The 20895-nt window shown below is 42.1% G+C and overlaps 1 protein-coding gene across 1 annotated transcript; it reads left to right on the forward strand.

The window, feature by feature from the left end:
- The first annotated feature begins 13134 nt into the window (after positions 1-13134).
- On the forward strand, positions 13135-18100 carry LOC139211910 (ovarian cancer G-protein coupled receptor 1). The gene is made up of 6 exons (XM_070842331.1): positions 13135-13233; positions 13941-14090; positions 14662-14795; positions 14971-15193; positions 17372-17552; positions 17631-18100. The coding sequence occupies exons 1-6, from the start codon at positions 13135-13137 to the stop codon at positions 18098-18100; spliced, it is 1257 nt and encodes a 418-aa protein (XP_070698432.1).
- The last annotated feature ends 2795 nt before the right edge of the window (positions 18101-20895 follow it).

A 20895-nucleotide genomic window follows, 5' to 3' on the forward strand; every position in this document is an offset into this window, starting at 1 on the left:
TAGCAAAACACCTTCAGGAACAGTGGGACTTTTCAAAACAGCATTTAACACAACAACAACAACAGGGATGCTACATTACGTTCAGGCACTCGAGCTCAAGGCCTCACAAGAATATCACAGCAATATTGTGAAGATGCTGTTGGAGATAAGAAGCTTCTTGACATCACAGTCAGCTGTACTTCTCTCAGACACAGTATTGTGCTGATTTTGGTCAAGAGTTGGTTTCAGTCACGTATGCTGGATGACTGATGTGGCTGAGCAGAGACGTACTTTTTGAACTTTTCTAGAAACAGTAACTTGGTGGCTAATTAAATGAATGGATGACCAGACCGTATCTTAAAGGGTCAGGTCACCCAAAATACAAAACTAGCTTATTTTCCCACTTGGCGTCCAGCCATGCTTGATGGGCTGTAGCGTTAGAGATTTTCACCGCTGGGATTTCTGCCATCACAGTGGAGGTGAATGGAACTTCACTTGCATTGTGGTTATGTTAGGTTAGGTACTGAATCACACCCCCCGCACTCCCCCCCCCCCCCCCCCCCTCTTGACGGAAGGTCTGTTTGAGATGTGACTCTGTGAAAAGATGGGTCTCAGTTTCTCAACATAAAGACACCATTTTCCTCCTATTAAGTAGCTTTAAAGCTGCACTAATCAATATTTTCTCTATTAACAATGTCAAAGGACTGTGTGTAATCAGAAAGGGGTGACTTGCAATAACAAACCCAAATGGGCATATTAAGTTTTATAAAAAGATTGGTTTAGTTGCCTACTAGCTTGTAGGCTGTTGTTCTGTACGAAATCTTGATTTCCTGCCCACAAAACTGAGGATAAGCCGGCAGGTCTGTTATTTTAGCCTGTCTTTGGACTTATCATCACATTCTTATCAGGCTATCTTACACCGACTCACTTAGTTCTAGTAAGCGCTACTGACATGAATGGAGGAGCAGCAGCATTGCCAAATCACTTCAGTTCGAGCATTAGTGCTCATTTACAAACGAATAAAAGGAAATTATTAATAATCAAAGAAATCAAACTTTGGCTACATAACAGACGATAAAGACAATTAAGATGTAACCAGCAATAAATATAAACTGTAAAGTGTAATTGATTTCTTTCTGATCACCAGTCAGTGCAGAACTTACACAAATGACTGATGATCATAGTGTAATTACTGTAAACTTATGCTCTTCCTGGATAAGTCAGGGACCATTTTGTAATCTCCTTACAGTCTGCCCTTGGGTCCAGGCCCAGACATTGGGCACCAGTTGGACTGGAGTGCACTGGCTCTTTGTGTACACTAACCTCATCCATCCATGAAAAGCTGTCTGCAGACATTAGTAGAAAGGCAGAAAAAGCAAACCCCTGTTTGTAATGCCAGTGGCTTTACGTACAGAAGGCAGTGGTAGTGCTAAATGTGAAGACCAAGGACTGTCAGGGGCCTCAAAGGGTATCCAAGGGGGTCCTGAGGATGTCTACATTTGGCATATTAAGAAACACCTCGAGTTCTTCGAGACATAAATGCCATGACATGATCTGACAGAATGCCAAGAACTTGACCTTCCTAATTATATGCAGCTCATTACTGCAGTGCTGACAGTTAATAGTACGCTGCAACTCCCATAAGGCACCCTGGATGAAAATCTTTGGATAGTTCAGGGACGGGAGAGGATTAAAAATGGTTCCTAAGTTATTGTAGAGCAATTAGGCCTCTGGCTAAAAACCTCTGAGAACACTTTAGTTAATATTCTGTGTGAGTGATTTGTGGTAGCAGGTTCCAGCAGCAGGCTGAAACATAATGAGAGACTAAGTATTATTTTGCTTGTCCATCACTTAGGCTACTAGACTATTAAGCCTACTCTCCCGTCGATCACTGAAGCTGGCTCGATTAAAGCTCATATCGTATTTACAATAAGCTAGATAGGCTTCCATCCTCATTAGGAGATACCACACCTGTCACATGTACTGCTGCTCTTCACAGAGGAGGAATGATCAGATTACAAAGTGTGTTCTTTCATTACTCACATGCTGTATATGGATGAAGCAGATGATACTTCTAAATGATAAATGAATGAATATAATGATAGTACTTTTCTACTCTCTATGTCTGAGAGATAATAAAGCCATACTTGGCACTCTGTGTTGTCTTACTGCTTCGATGTGGCCATTGCTTATCACCTGAATCCATCGATCCATCCATCCATTAGCTCTACCCACTTATCCTTTGGGTGTTACTGCTAATGATGGAACCCTGTCTTATCGCTCTCTTGTGGTGCACTCAGCTAGTGATGCAGCTGTGATTTCTCTCCAAACACAACTGGTTGTCAGGCGTTAATGACACATGGTGCTGTAACGGTGTAAGTTTGCATGTTTCTCCCCGTGTTTGTGTGGGTTTTCTCCGGGTACTCCAGCTTCCTCCCACAGTCCAAAGACAAGTTAGGTTATCTGGTGAGAGTGTGAATGGTCTGGCCTTGTGATTGACTCGTGTCTAGTCTAGACTGGCGCCCAATGGCTGGGATTGCCCCCACGACCCTGAAGGATAAACAGTATAGACCAGGGGTGTCCAAACTACGGCCTGCCGGCCAACTGCGGCCCGTGGTCCAATTTCTATTGGCCCGCAGGAAATTCTAAAACTGTATTGGAACACGGCCCACACATGGAACCTGCACTGGACTGTGTTGTACTTCTTAGTCTCACCACTAGGTGGAGTAACTGTCCTGAACGAGGCAGCTTCTCTATAAAATGAGTAATAGAAGAAGAAATGTGCTACAGGTGACCCAAAATGGCAGAATTAAGGAAACATAAGAGAGAAAGTGAGTGTAGAAAGTTTCAGACGCGGTGTGCGCTGAGAGCACAGCTAATAACTAATGAAGATCACTTTTACATTACGGAGGAGCTGCTTGATGTTAGCAGTCTAAAGAGCACCACGACGGGTGAGGATGTGTTTGAAGCTGTGCCAGGTGCAGTTGGCATGATGGGACTTAGATGGGACGAGCTGTGTGGAGGTATGATGGATGGAGCTCCAGCTGGGACAGGGGAGCGCAAAGGAAGGGCCTCTACGGTGTCCGCCGAGGGCCAAGAAAGTGGAGGTAAGGCTGCTCTACCATTCTGCGCTGGCTGAGTCGTGGCTCTGTGCTGCAGCGGTTTTTATTCCCAGAGATCAGAAATCGACCAGTTTTGAAGAGATAGATAGATAGATAGAAATACTTTATTGATCCCCGGGTTGAATTTCTGGTGTTACAATAGTAAAGAAGTAAAAGTGACCACCACCATGAATACAAACAAATAAATAAGCAAAATAAAAATGTGCAAAATGTTGCAGGTAAAAAAAATAACTCCAGAGTGTGATATACACTATAAACAGTATGTGCAGAGTAAACCAGACAGAGTGCAGAGAAGGATGAGCTCAGTGATCCTCTCTGGTTGGCATGTTTAGTGGATCTCACTGATCACCTGAACACACTGAACAAGAGCCTACAAGGCAAAGACCAGCTTGGTCCACTACTAATAAATGAAAGCCCACTAATGGAAAGGCTGTTTTTGTTTTTTACATTTGATTGATTTTGCCCACTTTAATCCACGAGAGGGGAGGCGATATACATCACCTCTAGTGGATTAAAGTTAGCAGCATAGCTCACTTCTAGTGAGTGGCCCAGCCCTTTGGATGTTTTTCTGTATGTGGCCCTCAGGGAAAACAGTTTGGACACCCCTGGTATAGACGATGGAAGGATGGATGGAAGTCATACCAGCCCCTTATAAACACACACAAGACTACAATGCAGCTTAGTGTATATTTTATTACATTTTCTATTTATTTGAGATAATATTTATTTTGCTTTACTTTAAATAAGTTTCAATAAATCCATGGTTAGGAAGGCATAAGAGAGTAAAATGTCACAGTGTTGTTTTGAGGGCAACAAACAGCATTTAGGGCTTAGCAGCAAAGACGTAGACAGAAAGCTAGAGGGTTTTGGAGAACCCCCCCCCCCTAATGAATACTGGTAGGGATGTATGTTATTATGGCATCGTCAGGTTGTTGTTTATGTTTTTGATCCAACATCGACTTCACGTTTTCTTCTATGTTTTAACACTGTGATGTTCACTGTTGGCCTTGAAGATGTTTCTAAGTGGTCCAAAGCAGAATTTGACCAGTAGTCTCTGAAGCCTCGACATACTCACATACCTACCAGTAGCTGTAACGTGGATTTGGAAGGGTTGTGATAAGACGGTGCATCACACATTTCATACTTGTCTGTCATGCAGTAATGACCTTTAGCATACTATCATTGGCTTAAAATGATGAGTCCTGAGGTTAAAATGTCTGTTAACTTTCCAAAACCACATCAGTGTTGTTGTTTTTTTTCCATGTGAGTAGATAAATCTATTTCTGTTGCTGAATCCCACACTAATTTGATGCCACAGCAGCGTGTGTCACACACTCTGCTCTCTCCAAGTTCCAAACAACAAACACTGATTTTGTACGTCCTCGAGTAATTCACAGTGATCTTCTTCTTATTCACCAGCCTCAGAGGCGGTCGTCTGGCTGTGACGGCCAAGTACTGCCGTGTGAACACACTTATCCAACAGCGGAATGAAGGGGTGTGTGGAGCGAGATGATATCGCAGAATGCATAAAATCATATGTCATCTTTGAGGTCCAATCTGTGTGAGAAACACCATTTCAGTTGATTTACCTTTGCAGTCCAAAGACAGACGGTTCGTGACTTACTCTGGAAGGGAATCTGATGATTAAGCGTGTGCAAGCTAGATCTGACGGTCGCTCTGTGGTTAACTAATTACTAATCATACGTGTCGAGGAAACGCATATACGTTTGGTTTGAATCTTTAAATGCCTGATTGAGAGACACAGGACTCATCGAGTGAAACCCGTGTTCCTTAATGGAGATGACACAGGAAGATGAACGGTGTAGTAGGATACATGTCACCCTGCTTTTGGGATGTATGTAGCCAGTGAATCACATCTGTTGGAGAGCACATACTGGAACAGACCATAAATCAAATACAACGCCAGAGATGGAAGTTGATTAATAACAACCTGCTGGACAAAATGAAAATGATTTCCCTGGGGGAGGAGAAAAAGGAGAATACTGTACTGCGGTAGAGTTATTTTCATAGTGGTTCCATTTTATCACTTGGGAAATAACTGTTTTGGTCATGAAGGATCATGGGTTGATGATATTGATCATGAGGGTGAGCAATAATCATCCCTGACGTCAAATGTCTATTAAGGAGGGGGGGGGGGCCCTACGCCTAGGCCTACTCCATATGTTGTAACATGCAGCCATGGAGATACATAAACTATTATAAAGTAAAACACAGGCATAATGGCACATTTCAAATGCAATACGCTACCTTGAGCTAACACTATTTCCCCCAAAGATCAGAATGAGTGTTGAGCAGTATGTTGAAATTTTGACATTTACTTGGATTTCATAAGCACAGCTTATCTATCTGTGTATCTACGCAGGTCAAATGAATGAAGCAATAGGCACAATGTATTCAATGGACACTAAAATGATTCTGAGGCGAAGAAAAAAATAATTCAGTGTACAGGATGTGACCTACAGCGCGTCAGAGCCTGAGAAGCCATCTGATCAGCAGAACAGCTTCGCATCCTCAGGTGCAGACTGCAAATTCAGACTGTTTAGCAGTTCAGCACATTTGATGAAGATGATGTACTTGTGTGATTTAACCTTTGGGTTGTTTCCACGTGGTTGAATGCACTTATTGTTAAGTCGCTTTGGAAGAAATGCGTTTATATGTCTGTGAGATCAGAACGCGTTAAATCGATATTCCACGAGATGATCCTGTGATGGGCTGAGCATAGCAACCACGGATGGCAGTGGTGGTGATAGTGATGACGAAGGCCTTGGATGTGATGAAGATGATGAAGGTCGGGTGCTGTGACAGAGTTAGATAAATGTCTGTGGTACCATTTATGTTCCCTGTAGCAGTGACAGGACCCTTATTTGTACCTGATTTACAACTTGCTGCTGTTGCCGTGGTTACCACTGCCGGGGGGGGTCACTGATGATGGAGCAGCAATAACATTGTAGTTGCCTTTGGTTACAGGGTCATTTGTTAAATTATTGATCGTGGTGCCTGGGGGATTGATTTAGTTAACATTTATCAGTATTCAGTGAAAAGCTGGGAAAGTTTGCTCTGTGCTGCTCTGAAGTTCACCTGAAATACATTTGTCAAATCACCCAACCAACACATTTAGCAGTCAAAGAGCCAGATACTTTTCTCAGGGGTTGGTGGAGACCACAACACTGGACAGAAACTTAATGCCAATGCAGCTCTGTGTGCCTTGAATGTGTAAATAGGAAACTGTTTGCCATCACGTTGGCAGTCGGCAGATTAGAAAAAAGCTGCTGCTCTTGTGAATTTGCACATTTCTGCCGCTCGTGAAGTTGCAGGTGGTTGAATCTAATTAATTTCCCAGATGCAGCTTGTCACATAACCAAAATAACCACAGGAAGTAACATTTCAGGTATCGGACTGGTTTCATTAATTCTACTAATCTTCACTACATCAGCTTAGATTTTCACGTCGGCCGAATAAACAATGTTATTGACGGTTGTTAGTTCATGTATATAATTAATATATTAATCACATCATACTGCTCATTATTTCAACATGAAGACGCTGAGAGAAGTTAGTTTTATTAGAGATCAGAAGAAAAGTCATCCTGATCAACAGTTCAGATGATTTTGCGCATTTCCATGAAACACTGAGTCAGACATTGGCTTTGATAAAGCCATCATGAAATGGCATATTGATGTGATAATACGATAGGACTGTTTGTCATTTTACCTTTTATATCTGTTTGTGCAAGAATAACCCGATCACTACTGTATATGCAACATGTGCGCGCACACACCCAGGGTTTGACCTCCTCTCAATTATCGTGTCATCACTCGTGTGATTTAATTACTTTATTAAATCCAGATCTCACAGCTGTACAGTGAGCAGAGTCTCTCTCCCAGCCTGGATAGATGTTGCTGGGGGACAGAGCAAAAGGCCATTAACTCTCCCGGCCTCAAGAAGAACGAATTCAGTGGAACAAGCAAGAACAGTAGAAAGGTTTTATTACCGTAGATATCAAGTGAGCTCCATATCCTCCCTGTAGCGGTGACAGGACATACCATTATACTGATTCCTCCACAGAGCCAAGTATATCAGTTTGTTTTACTTATTCAAAGACGGCACACTCAGTGTTTCAGTGAGGGGGCATGAGTCTTCATCCCACGCAGAGAGAAATCGAGACTGAAGCTCGTTTCCACATCTGATATATGGGTCAGTGACTAACAAAGCATAAAGTTTGATATCTTCCACATACAAGATATTGTGCCTTACTGCAGACTTATAGTCATGCATATGAGGTAAACTTCCTAAAGGGTAAACCTAAGAAACTGGTGATGTCTTCGGCCTTGTGCACATGTCTGTAGCACAGCACTGCCAGTGTCACACTCCCTGTCATGTGTTATTATCCTTGTTTATCCTGTATAAGATAAGATATGCCTTTATTAGTCCCACGACGGGGAGAATTTACAGTATGCACTTCTTGACATTATGCTTTCCAGAATAAACACATCCTCTGTATAACCCAGACGCCTCAGTGACAACAGTTTTCATCTGAACTACTTTCTGCCATCCAACTTGGCACTTCAGGATTTCAATGAGCCTGAAAACCAAACAAACACGGATGCCTCATGTCGGTCAAAGTTCCTTGTTCAGGGATATCAAACCAAAATCTAAAAGATGTAGAACTATAATTTCGGTGCACAGTATTCACATATAACTGGACACCATCATGAGTTGTCCGATGATGTGAATTTGTCCGACTGCAGTATTATCCAGAGTAACGGGGACTCTGATTCTGATTCAGGGGAAAAAAAAAAAGTCCTCCAAATTAAACAACAAAATATGCAGCTCGTCCATGCTGTCATGTACGGAGGTGTTGTCTGATCTGACGCCCCTATCAGCAGGACAGTGATGTGATGATGCTATGGTTCCGGTTTGGTGAGGTTTAGGCACGAAAACAACTTGGTTAGGTTCAGGGACAGATGCTGCTTGGGTGAAAATAAGTACTTTTGTTAAGGTTAGGGAAACATTTTGGTTTGACTGCTTCGTTACGGTTAGGGGAGCGTTGCCATCACCCTTACAGCAATAACCAAGTGGTGAAGGTTATGGAGTGATCATGGTCAGGCATTGTTTCCTGTCAGTAGGAAATGAACAGTTTGTTTAAGGCTGTGAAATATCTGTGGACTTTGTTGCTCTGTAACAACGTTGCTGTTTGCTCCTGTCATAATTACTACAGCTGATGGAGGTCCTTGTCACTTTGTACATAAACATAAGACACTTTGGTGCATTTGCTGAAAGAGTCCATGCTGTCATTCCTCTAGGCAGGATAGTTTTGAACCCTCACAGACAGGGTTAAAACTCTCTGAAGGATTAAAACCACCTCTTTGGTGAACAGACCTCTTTAAACTTGCATTGTTCTTCAGCAGTAAATTACTTTTTATAATGTGGCCAAATGAATTGAAGTTGAGTTAAGCCAAGTCCAGACCTTTCTGTCATGTGGGTTTAGCTGTCAAGCTGCTCTATCAATATTTGCTGTTGGTAATTTAGGCTTCAGTGACTTCATGTGCTGGTAAGGACCATTCTGGATTTTTCAATGAGAGAGAAGAATGTTAATGTTATTTTAAGAATTTTTAACAGTGTATTTTTTGGTGCAAAAAACAACGTATGCAAAGTATTATTCTTAGTAATTACTCTTAGTCATATGTCTTTAAATCTTAAATCTTGGGAACAGAGCACACTGGAATCAGATTGGTAGTTCACCCTGTGGTTGAGGTATCGGTACTTGGAGAGAAAAAGTTGTATCGATGCATCTCTATCTTTGGATGACATGTTGCACAACCTTCTTTGACCTTTATGCACTATGCATCACTAAGACTGCTGCACCTGCTCTGTGTGACTCCACTGGAGACTTATTACCATTTGACACATGAATCTACAGATGTTTACACCGTTTACAGATGTTACACTGGTCACAGATTCTAATTTTGATCATTGAACTCGGTTGCATTCACGTGCATGAAGGGAATTCATCTGTGATTTGAAAAGATTGCACAATATTTCAGTCTGGATGGGGGATGCTTGTTATTGCTGGTTATAGGAGATGATTCAGACATACCTGCACATGTTGCTCACTAGATCTATTTACATCTGTGTCTGCACCCAGCCATCTTGTTAGATTCTTCTAACACTTTACAGTCATATTGTGCAATGATCACACAGGACATCACTGCAGGAAGTGGGTCTCTGCCTGCAATACCTCACCCCAGCTTACTTCAAGTTTACTCCTTTGTGGCAGGGTCAACAGCTGAAGGTGTGCAGAGCGGATATGTTTTTCTACAACTGAGTCCTTATTTTTCAGATACACATGATATTACAGCATGTGTATAAATTTATTCCAGTCTCCTGGTTGAATAAGGGTTAAAAGCTTGGGTTAGCTTGACTCTTAAGGAATGCACAGCATATCCAGAGAGAGAGATTCATACAGGAGGACAGACTGAATGAGAGAAAGAGAGATGATGGTTGTGGTTTAAGTGTGTTGTGTTGAAGTGGCTCTAAATGGTTTTCTAGTGTGTCATTATGGAGCCATTCTAAAGAAGCTGGGATGCCAAAGCAAAGAAATCTAGTGGAGATTATACTCAGAGAATTCACTGTCCATTGATTCTGTGTCACTTTGGAACAGGAGTGCACAGAAAGGATGCTAAACTGTACTTAGATGCTCTTCATTTTCACTAGTTTATTCTAACAGTGTCCGTTCAGTAGCTGAACTTGAATTGGGCATCTATAACTGCAATGCTTACTGCCACTTCTTTTCCCTTCTACTTCTAATGTCAGATGCAGGAATATAAAGTAAGAAGAACCGAGTGTATTCTATTCACTATGCAAATTATAGTTGTTAGATGTTGGAGAGAGAAAAACACATAAGGGAGCAGATGACCAGAGACATGTGATAAAAACTGTAAACTCTACTTCAGCTAAACTAGAAGTGTACAGTGAATCGCCTGAGGCTGCACTGGACAATTGTGCTGGTTTTGATATTTAAAATGACTTAAAATAAATGACACATGCTAGCACACACCAGCATTGGCCGTGTGTGCAGTAGGTGCTGCACATGCACTGCATGGCATAGAACGTATTGTGGTTGTAATTTTAACATGCAGGCAGTGGGTTTGAGATTCTTCTGAGGAAGTTGTTTGCACCACAGCTCCTCCCTTAAAGGATAACTCCGGCATTTTTAATTTTATGATTTTTTGTTTTTAAACTTGGGCCCTATTTTTGGGTTCAAAGTGACCAAAAAGTTCTGGAACTGGTCCAGCGAGTTGCCTCAGGCTGTGAACACGCTACAGTACTCTGTGACCGTCAAGCTGACGAAGTGTGAAAATGCTCTGTTGGTGCATCCATGTCTAGTGTCAGAGTCATAATATATTCCTGTTTGTTTGTTTCTCTATGTTCTTTAAGAGCATTATCTCAGTCTGACTCCTCCTGTGGTAACCTGGTCTACTATGCTAATAGACCCTCTTTCCAGTAGACATTTCGACTTGTCAAAGCAGGAAAAGCACAGGTGTAAATAACGTTAGCGTAGTGTGCCAGTGCGATGTGAGCATGAGTCCTGAAACTGACTCACCTTAACAAGAACCAGCCATCATTAGCGTGATTCATTCCAACTGTTCCTGTCCTGCTTTGACAAGTCTTAATGTCTACCATGGAAAGGCCGATTGGAGATTAGGTGGCAGCTTACTGTGAAGCTGCATGGTATAGGTATTAATATTCATGTCAATAAATGCCCACAGACTTGCATTTTCAACACCCCCTTAAAAGTTTTCCAGTGCCATACAATATCCACTGCCCTTTATACGGGGGGACGGAGTTAAAATGTAGTTTAGGGCCTTTTTTTTTGTATGTTTCCATGTTGGTGGTACCTGTGGCTGGTGGCATTATGTTTTCACGCTGTCTGTCCATCCATCCATCCATCCATCCGACCCATTCTCGTGATTGGGACGGAGGAAATGTCTTCAAATTTGGCACAAACACCCACTTGGATAAACTGATTATATTTTGGTGGTGAAAGGTGAAAGGTGAAAGGTCACTGTGACCTCACCAAACATGTTTTTGGCCATAATGCATCATGTGCTAATTATGACAACATTTCACCCACATGTCTAACAGGATGAAGTGATGAAGTAAAGGCGTATCAAACAGAAGGTTATTCACACTGATTAGTGGGTGAATTCCAACTCTTGAGTGTAAATGTTACTTATCTTGTATTATCTTAGAAGAGTACAGAAGGAGTGAGTCAGCAGACATCAGTCATAATATGAGCTTCCTCTTGACCCCCCAGGGTGCAAGAGAATATCCTCACACATGCAAGCATGAGCGCTTGTTCTTACAGTGGCTGCTGCTGGAGTAGTGATGTGGCACAGATGCAGGGTGGCGGACTGGTAACGGTAAGATAGATGCATCATGGAGAGCTGTTGCTGCCACTGTCGTAATAACGCAGGCTGGCTGGAGGATGCTGTAGCGTCTTTGTGGCCTCAGAGCAGGCTTTAGCCAGAAGGTTTTTCTCTAATCTCTAATCACAGAGACCATACCTTTTTTATTTTCTCTGTTAGCTTCTGCTGAGCATGTACTATACATTACACTACATGTTCTCTCCTGGCCAGTATCCGTTTGTAATAGTAGTTAAGGAGGAGCAGCTGAAGAACACAGTCTGGCAGCCAGCAAAAGTAAATGCTGATTTTTGGTTTCCTATTTGTTTCCTCTTTTTGCCGGCACATTGACACGAGCAGTGAGAGGGAAATTCTAACTGTGAGGCCCTTTCAAATCATTTCTTGACATCTTTTTTTTATAATTTGAGGCTTTTGTGGGACTTCCCTCTGTTCTCAATGAGGGTCCGAGGTTGAAGGGTGCAATTTATAAAATGTATTGTGATCTTCCACCCATCCATTGTCTATACCGCTTATCCTTCAGGGGGGCTGGAGCCGATCCCAGCTGACCCCAGCAACTCCATTCAAGCTCACACTATGGGCTATTTAGAGTGACCAGTTAACCTAACCTGCATGTCTTTGGACTGTGGGAGGAAGCCGGAGTACCCAGAGAGAACCCTAACCCTAACCCTTGTATCACTGTTCCAACCTCCTGATGACACTCTGTGACCCTCTAAGCTCAGTGAACACCTCCGTCTGAGGACTTCCTGTTTGAAGCCTCCAGTGTTGAGGTGCTGCTGATCAATTGTTAGGTGTCGTCTTGGTCTCATGATGTCAGAATGTGAACAGCAGGATGAGGAGGACTGTTTAAATACCAATTCTAACTGAAGCAGGAAATGTATTGGTGGATTCATGGATCAAACCTGTTGTGAATGTTGCTGTTAAGCTTCTTGTTAGAGAACAGCAACTTGTGCAGAAAGTACTGAGACACTGAACAGTTGGACATGTGCATTCAAAAGTTTAGAGAAGGTCACATTAAGTTCACCTGGAAAGGTTAGAATGCTTTTTAGGTTCATCCTGAAATTTCACCAGAAAGCCGAATATCCCTAACTTTTTGTGAGTAGTGTATATATATGTGTGTGTGTGTGTGTGTGTGTATGTATGTATATATATATATATATATATATATATATATATATATATATATATATATAGTACAATACGACGGTTGCATGATTTTGTTTTGAATTACGAATCCTAATAATGCTCATAGTTTTCAGTGCAATATCTCCTACCAACTAACTACCAACTAACTAAACTAAAACTAACAACCTTGGTGATTCACCTGGTGCTTCATTGGGTCAAAATTCCACTCTTACTTCTCTCTTCCCTGTGTTCCACAGTGGCTGAACTAAACTGGACTACCTGATCAGAGAGGCCCTACGCTCAACCAGACGAGCCAAGTCTAAACCACTGCTGAGTGCTCCCACCAACATGAAGATCTGTGTGTGTGCATGTGTGTTGTGTCGTCAATATAGTTATGTGCACGTGTGAAAGGTGAGAGAATGTGCATGTGAAAGGTGAAGCGGTGTGAGCGTGAGTAGGGTGTGATGGTTTTCACCATGTCTGAGGGGGACGTGATCAACTGCACCATCAGCCATGAAATCCACCAGTACCTCTTCTCCTGCGTGTATATCCTCGTACTATTGGTAAGTGTGTTTACATCTTGAGTACCTGAGCAAAACCGTTGAGGTGTCTGAATACTTAATAACAAATACATAGCTAATGGGAAACTGTTTCCAAATGGAGGTCAGTGGAACACAGGAAACCGTACTCTGAGCTACAGAAACCCCAGAACAAGTGTGATGACTCAGGTTCCAACCACAGTCCAGTATCATGCACTTTAGCTGGACTGGACACTTTGAACTGCCTCGAAGCTGTGACAGTCACAGCCCGGTGACATGTCAAAGGTCCCATCTGTAATCTCAACACTTTATACATCACTCTGTGATTTGGTCACAGTGTTGTCGACTAAAACCGACGGTTATCGGTTATCCAGCAGGTGTTTGCATCTTCAAAGGTGTTTTCAAAGCACAAAGTGGATGGTTGGGGGTGTGTGTTGGCTTTAAATGTGCACCCAACTGTCCAAAATCCTTAAACTTAAACAATAAAATTCATATTGGACAGTTGAATGAATTCAGCGTCCAGTGCCGACGCGAGTAGAGTGTCCTGTAAGTAGCAAAGTGTGGAGGTCAGGGTTCGTCCAATGTGGATGTTCTTCTGTAGCCTAAGGGTTGTCTGAACAGGAAGAGGCAAGTATTCTGAACACATGCTTCAGTAATAACGTGATGTAGCGGAGGGCAGCGTGTAAAAAGAGATTCAAAATAATCACAGTGAATGATCTTCTGGGTTCTAGATCGGTGTTCCCTCCAACCTGTACTCTTTGTACCACGCTGCTCAGCAGCTGAAGCAGAAGAATGAGCTGGGAGTTTATTTAATGAACCTCACCGTGTCTGATCTGTTATACCTGGCATCGTTACCACTGTGGCTACAGTACATCTTTCAGGTAAACTAAAACCATCCGTTTACTCTGTCACATGTGTGATCTGCTGATTCCATTCATTCCCATTTAATGTAGACGTCCTTTCATTTGGGTGTTTCTCTTTAGAATAATGACCCAAAATTTGTGGAAATGTTAGAGTAAGATAACTAACAGAAAATATAATACTGTTAGTATATAGTTTATATATATATATATATAGTTTATGTATTATTTCCATACGTCACAATCCCAAAAAAGTTATTACATTATATGCAAAAAGTAATTACGTTGTGTTCTACATTTTTTAAATTATAGGCAGGTTATCACATTAATGCATATGCACTTTTTATGTTTTCAGTTTCTACAAATAATTTGTTGTGACTCTTAAACCTAATGAATATCTGATTTATTTCTATTTCTTTCTACAGTAGTCTCACTGTATGCTCATTTGGTACATTTTATGTATTTGGATCATAGAATGATGGTGTCAGTGTAAATATACCTCTAGTATTCATTTATCTACGCAACAGTCCTGCTTTCATTAAAGTCACTTACCTGTTGTTTTGTACATAGAGTTTCATGTGTGTTCTTTCAGGATGATGACTGGAGTCACAGAGAGTGGCTGTGTCAGCTGTGTGGCTTCCTGCTCTATGAGAACATCTACATCAGCATTGGTTTCCTGTGCTGCATCAGTCTGGATCGCTACCTGGCTGTGGTCCATCCTTTAAGGTAACTTGGATTTGGCATGATAAAAACAGCCAAGCGGCACACGCGTCATCTTCCAGCTCCTTCGACTGCTCACCGCTGCTCCTCTGAGCTCCTGCGGTTTTATCAATGCAGAACTTCATTAAAATGGATTTAATGCTAATGACATGTTCTATCTTTTCTCTCCCTGTTCCTCCAGGTTCACCTCTCTCCGCTCTATGAGTGCAGCGTGGTTTGTTAGCGCCATCATCTGGCTGAAAGAGATCGCTGTGGGTGTGGTTTTCTTCCGCCATAAAGAACTGAGTCGAGACCGCAAGAACCAGTCTGTGTGCTTCGAGCACTACCCCATGAAGTCATGGGAGTATCCAATTAACTACTACCGCTTCACCATTGGCTTCATGTTCCCGCTGGCCATTCTATCGGTAGGATGACAATTATTAATCAATTATTGATATAGTGGCATTCTATTGCATTTGAATCACATTAGTAGTTGATTTATTAATATTCTGAACACGTCTTTATGCCCCCAGTGACTTTTTGTGTGGGAAATCTCTGCATTAGTGGTACTGTAGGAAGAAAGCAGCTGTCGATGTCCACATACTTGATTGGCTCCTCCTTCTCTCTTACTTAAGGTTCAAGGTCTCCTGTTTGTTATGCTGCACCTGTTAGTATGGGACAGCTTACCCTGTTGATGTCCAACTGTTTCTTTCTCTGCTGCTGTCAGCTGTCCAACTTCAAGCTCGCTTCAGCTTCAAGCTGGCGGATCAAGCAGTCTGACTAAAGTTGCTCAACATCGTCTGGCGTCTGCTGTCCCAACCCCTCCTCTGAGTGGGCTATACAACCCTCAAGCACTTGTCTTAGGACAGGGGTGTCCAAACTTTTTTCCCTGAGGGCCACATACAGAAAAACATACAAAGGGCTGGGCCACTCACTTTAATTAAAGTTGGCAATATCAATCAAATGTAGGTAAATTCTGCTTGATAACTGAATATGATTCAAGAAAAAAAACAGCCTTTCCATTAGTGGACTTTCATTTATTAGTTGTGGTACAAGCTGGTCTTTGCCTTGTAGGCTCTTGTTCAGTGTGTTCAGGTGATCAGTGAGATCCACTAAACATGCCAACCAGAGAGGGTCACTGAACTGGTCCATTTCTGATCTCAGGGAATAAAACCGCTGCCGCACAAAGCCACGACTTAGCCAGCATCAGCATCAGCATCAGCATCAGCATCAGCATCAGCATCAGCATCAGCATCAGCATCAGAGAGGGAAGCTTGAAATAGTCTGTGCTAGAGCCCTGGTGCTCGAATAAACAGCCTTACCTCCACTTTGTTGCCCCTCGGCGGACACCATAGATTCCTTTGCGCTCCCCTGTCCCAGCTGGAGCTCCATCCATCGTACCTCCACACAGCTCGTCCCATTTAAGTCCCATCATGCCAACTGCACGTGGCACAGCTTCAAACACATCCTCCCCCGTCGTGGTGCTCTTTAGACTGCTAACATCAAGCAGCTCCTCCATAATGTAAAAGTGATCTTCATTAGTTATTAGCTGTGCTCTCATCGCACACCGCGTCCGAAACTTTCTACACTTACTTGCTCTCTTACGTTTCCTTAATTCTGCCATTTTTGGTCACCTGTAGCACATTTCTTCTTCTATTACTCATTTTATAGAGAAGCTGCCTCGTTCAGGACAGTTACTCCACCTAGTGGTGAGACTAAGAAGTACAACACAGTCCAGTGCAAGTTCCATGTGTGGGCCGTGTTCCAATACAGTTTTAGAATTTCCTGTGGGCCAATGAAAATTGGACCACGGGCCGCAGTTGGCCCGCGGGCCGTAGTTTGGACACCCCTGTCTTAGGACAAAGATCCTTCAAAGTAAAGACATACATTTAGTGAGCCTCATCCTACCAACCCCCCAAGAGTGAGAGAATGGTTGCAATAGGGGAAATGTCACTGTGGCCATTAAGTCTTCAGATTCCTGGTCAAGCAAGGAATTATCCATCAGCTTCCCAGCAGAACGTTAGCATCTGCTAACTTTGCTCTTTCTGTCCAGAGATAAGAAAGGAGCTTAATTTATATCTAGCGTCGACCAGCAATCTGAATCTTAAATATGAAAACATATTCAGTTGTACAGATCATTCTCCACCAAAGCTGCTCTTTTCGTAGCTTCGTCGCTTCTCAAGCCACTTCACGCACCACCTGCAGGAATATGGACCAACTGCCCCACTGTGCTATTCATTTAGTCCCAGGTCATCGCAGACCTTTACATATTTCATTCCTGGTAATTTCTTGCCTTAGTCGTAAGAATTCTGTTGCTAAAGTAAGGAAAAATATTTTCTTTTTCCTGTACAGCTCATGGGATCACTACCCCGTTCAAAGTCTAAACACCAAAGACTCCTCTCGTATTCTACAACTTTTTTTTATAGTGTACTGTGTTAACTAAATTAGTTGGGTTGCTCTTTAAGCCTCTTCTCCAATACATCTCTCCAGATTTAATTGTAAACCTGTTCAAACAATTCCATCCATCCATCCATCCATTATCTATACCGCTTATCCGTCAGGGTCGGGTGCATCAGGTCTGATGCGTGTTTTTCTCTGTGCAGATCAGCTACCTTCGTGTCCTGCGTGCTGTGGGTCGGAGTGCTGGGACGCAGCCGGATCAGAAGATAAGGATCAGGCAGTTAGTCAGCAGCACAATCCTCATCTTCCTCGTCTGCTTCTCCCCCTACCACATCTTCCTGTTAGTTCGCACCCTGCTGGAGCGGGACTGCAATTTTATTGCAGGTGGGTTTTTTTTTTTCTACAAAGTAATTCAGTGAATAACGCCGAAACATTTTAAGCATGTGGCCTCTTCATTTCCAGGAATATTTAACTACTACCACCTGTCGTTGTTGCTGACCACCCTGAACTGCGTGGCCGACCCTGCTCTCTACTGCTTCGTCAGTGAAAGCGCCCGCCGCGGCCTATACAGAGTAATAGTCCGACCAGTCAACAGGATACTATGCTGCTGCTGTCGCCGTGGCAACGCCAGCCCAGGAAACCCAGCCACAGATTCTCACGAGGTGGCCACTGATGAAAACAACGGCCATCCGACTGTGATGCTGCTCACACACACCAGCACACTCAACAACTTAAAAACAGACAGTTCAGAGAAAAACACAATTTTAATCACACGGACTGATGAAAAAACTATCATGCCTGCAATTGTACAAGATGAGAGGCACTCCAACAAATGTGCAGACGGAGAAGGAACACTCAGTTGTGTGATACCCATGGAAGAGAAGACCCAAAAGAGGGAGGGGACTGAAGAGACTGCCAAGAACACCAGCTAAACTTATCGAAGGAGCAGTTAGGAGTGATGCAAGGAGGAGCGGTGGGATTAAGAGGACAAGACTGATTCCTGAAGCTGAATTAGAACAAGAGTGGGTGCAGAATGCACAAGAGGCCACCTACAACTAACCTGCCTGCACGGGCCAATCTAGCAGAGGCCCTAGTGACAGCCTGCTGTCCACCCAGCTGTGTTTACATCATCATCATCCAGTGGCATTGGACTGAAAACATTTTTCGTCTGTCTATCAAGTGATAGCAACAGTAGCTGATACTATGTGAGAGCTCAACGTGCATCTGTGTGACTTTTAGACTATAAATGTTATGTTAACATTTCTCTGGTTTACAGACATGGGAGCAAATTGGAGACAGTTTAAGAGTGTCTTCATGCATCAGGAGGTCACAGTCTTTGTCCTGTAACTAAGAGTGGATTTAGGTACCGAACTCTTGGAGGGAAACGTCACAGTATTCCTTTAAAACAATAGTATTACAGTGCCACTCTCTAATAAGGCTCCCTCTATAAAGGCTAGTTGTAACCAATGGCTTTATCAATGGTTAGTAAATCATTTACTAATACTTTATAGATTAGTCCGAAGCTATTAACGACAGTGTCTGGGGATGCTGGCGGTAGCTGAGCAGTAGCTTTGCAGTAGCAGTGGAGAAAATCAGGTGTGCCTACAAGACATTATTGGGTCCAGCCATATCATTACTTGTTAAATAGATAAATAGTGTTTAATTAAGCTACACAGGCACCAGTCTGGCCAGTGTGGACAAAAATCCTGGCAATTGATGAATGGTGTGGCAGCATAAGCACTTGGCATTCCCCAATACCTTTGAGCAAGACACTGAACCCCAACTTGCTCCTGAAGCACAGCTCCAGTGTGTGAATGTGTAGAAAAGAATATCCTGCTCCAACTGGATTCCTCCTGTATAAATGGCGAGCGAATGGGTGAATGAGGATGTGATGCGAAACCACTTTGCAACGACCAGAAAGGCGCTATACAAATACAGGCCGTTCACCATACTCATCCTGTTGTCGCGTGAGCCTCGAGACGTACCGACAGCAGCTAGCTTTATAGGCTCCATGACATCATCATCATGTCATCATGTTGCAAAGCAGACCCAAACACGTGAAATGTTTCATTTTCAGTTGTCACGTGAGAAAATTAGAATACGGCAGATTTGAATATGAGTGATTTAAGCTCAGTGCTTGGGGGGGGGGGGCAGGGTGTAAAAACATCCCCTTTGATGGAGGTGTTTAACATTTCTTTTAGTGATTTTGAAGCTAATAAACGGCAGTGAAGTCGTTTACACTCTTAGTTGTTCTCATTAAAGGCTTATTAATGATCCCTGAAGTAAATGGTATATTAACCATTAAGATTAATTAACCATTAATTACACCTTCTGACCTTTGTTTTATAAAGGACGACTTATTGGACCGTGGTACCAATGTTCCTCTAAAAGCATTGAAGAGAACTTTGTATTATGTGTTATGCTCCGTAACGCTGACTCCTCTTCCTACAAGCAATCGGCAATGTGACATTGAAGTTTTAAGTCAACTTTGCTGTTGTTGAGTTGAGGATTAATTTCGTATCATATTTATAATGATTTCAGTGCAGGTAGAATCATTTCATTTCATTGAATCCATCTTGTAACCCTGACAAAAAGACCGCATGACTTTTACAATAATTCCACCATGTGAGATAAACAGCACAGAGTATTTAATATGAACTTATTAAGAATACTGAATTGAATTGAATTGTACAAGACTGTTATGAATTTAAAAGGTAAAAAAAAGTCTTCCTCTTCTTTCACAACTTTAACCCTCAACATCTTTTAGTACTTGTTTTAAAAATGTTACTATTTAAGGTTCAATATTTTTTTTTTTTAATTACTTTTTATTCATTTTAAGAAGTGATAGGATTTTGTACGTAAAATGGCATTGGTTGACTTTTCTGTGTCGTTATCAGTGAATGCAGTTGGATGTGTGGCAGTCTTTGGTTTTCATCACTGGCCTGCATCTGTCCAGGTCTGCCTCTGTGCTATAAGGGAATAAATATCAAAGGAAGACATCTCTAATGTTCACATGTTGCTATATGCATGCATGGGGATGGAGCCTTATTGTTATTATGGTCATCATTTTAAATAGTTCAGTATCTGTAAGTCCGTCTGTTACTGAACAATAACATTATGTTCACAACTTGTGTTGTCGTAGATCTGCGAAATATTGTCAAAACTTTAGCTGGGAGTTATATCAGAGCAGGTCAGAACTTAATTTTTATATAGAATCTCAACAAAATCTTGTTCCTCAATCAGGACAATGTTCAAAATGTTGAATGTGAAAATATAACTTAAAGCTATTACTGTACTGTTACACCCAATGTGACTCGGGTCCTATATTGTCCTATATATACTGAAACCAGATGGAAATGTACTGTGACATATAAAGTGCATTAAACGCTTTAAACTCACTACAATGTTCAGAAACATAGAGTCCGACAATCACATGAAACATCTGAACGTACTCATATTGCCACACAGAGAATAATATTATGGCTAAAGCTTTTCTTTCTTTTCATGATGATAAATGTTCAGCTGATACATCCTCCCAGTGCTGAATGTGATAAATTATATTTTTTGTAAAACTTTGAATCTGTATACTGAAAAGGACAGCTATGTGTGTGTGTGTGTGTGTGTGTGTGTGGGCCACACAATTATCATAATTCCATATTTTTTTTTAAAACAAGCTTTAGAACTCAGAACTTTAGAAGATATCAAAAGTCGCTCTAGAACTTTTGTC

The sequence above is a fragment of the Pempheris klunzingeri genome, chromosome 13, assembly GCF_042242105.1.
Source record: "Pempheris klunzingeri isolate RE-2024b chromosome 13, fPemKlu1.hap1, whole genome shotgun sequence".
Lineage (NCBI taxonomy): Eukaryota > Metazoa > Chordata > Actinopteri > Acropomatiformes > Pempheridae > Pempheris > Pempheris klunzingeri.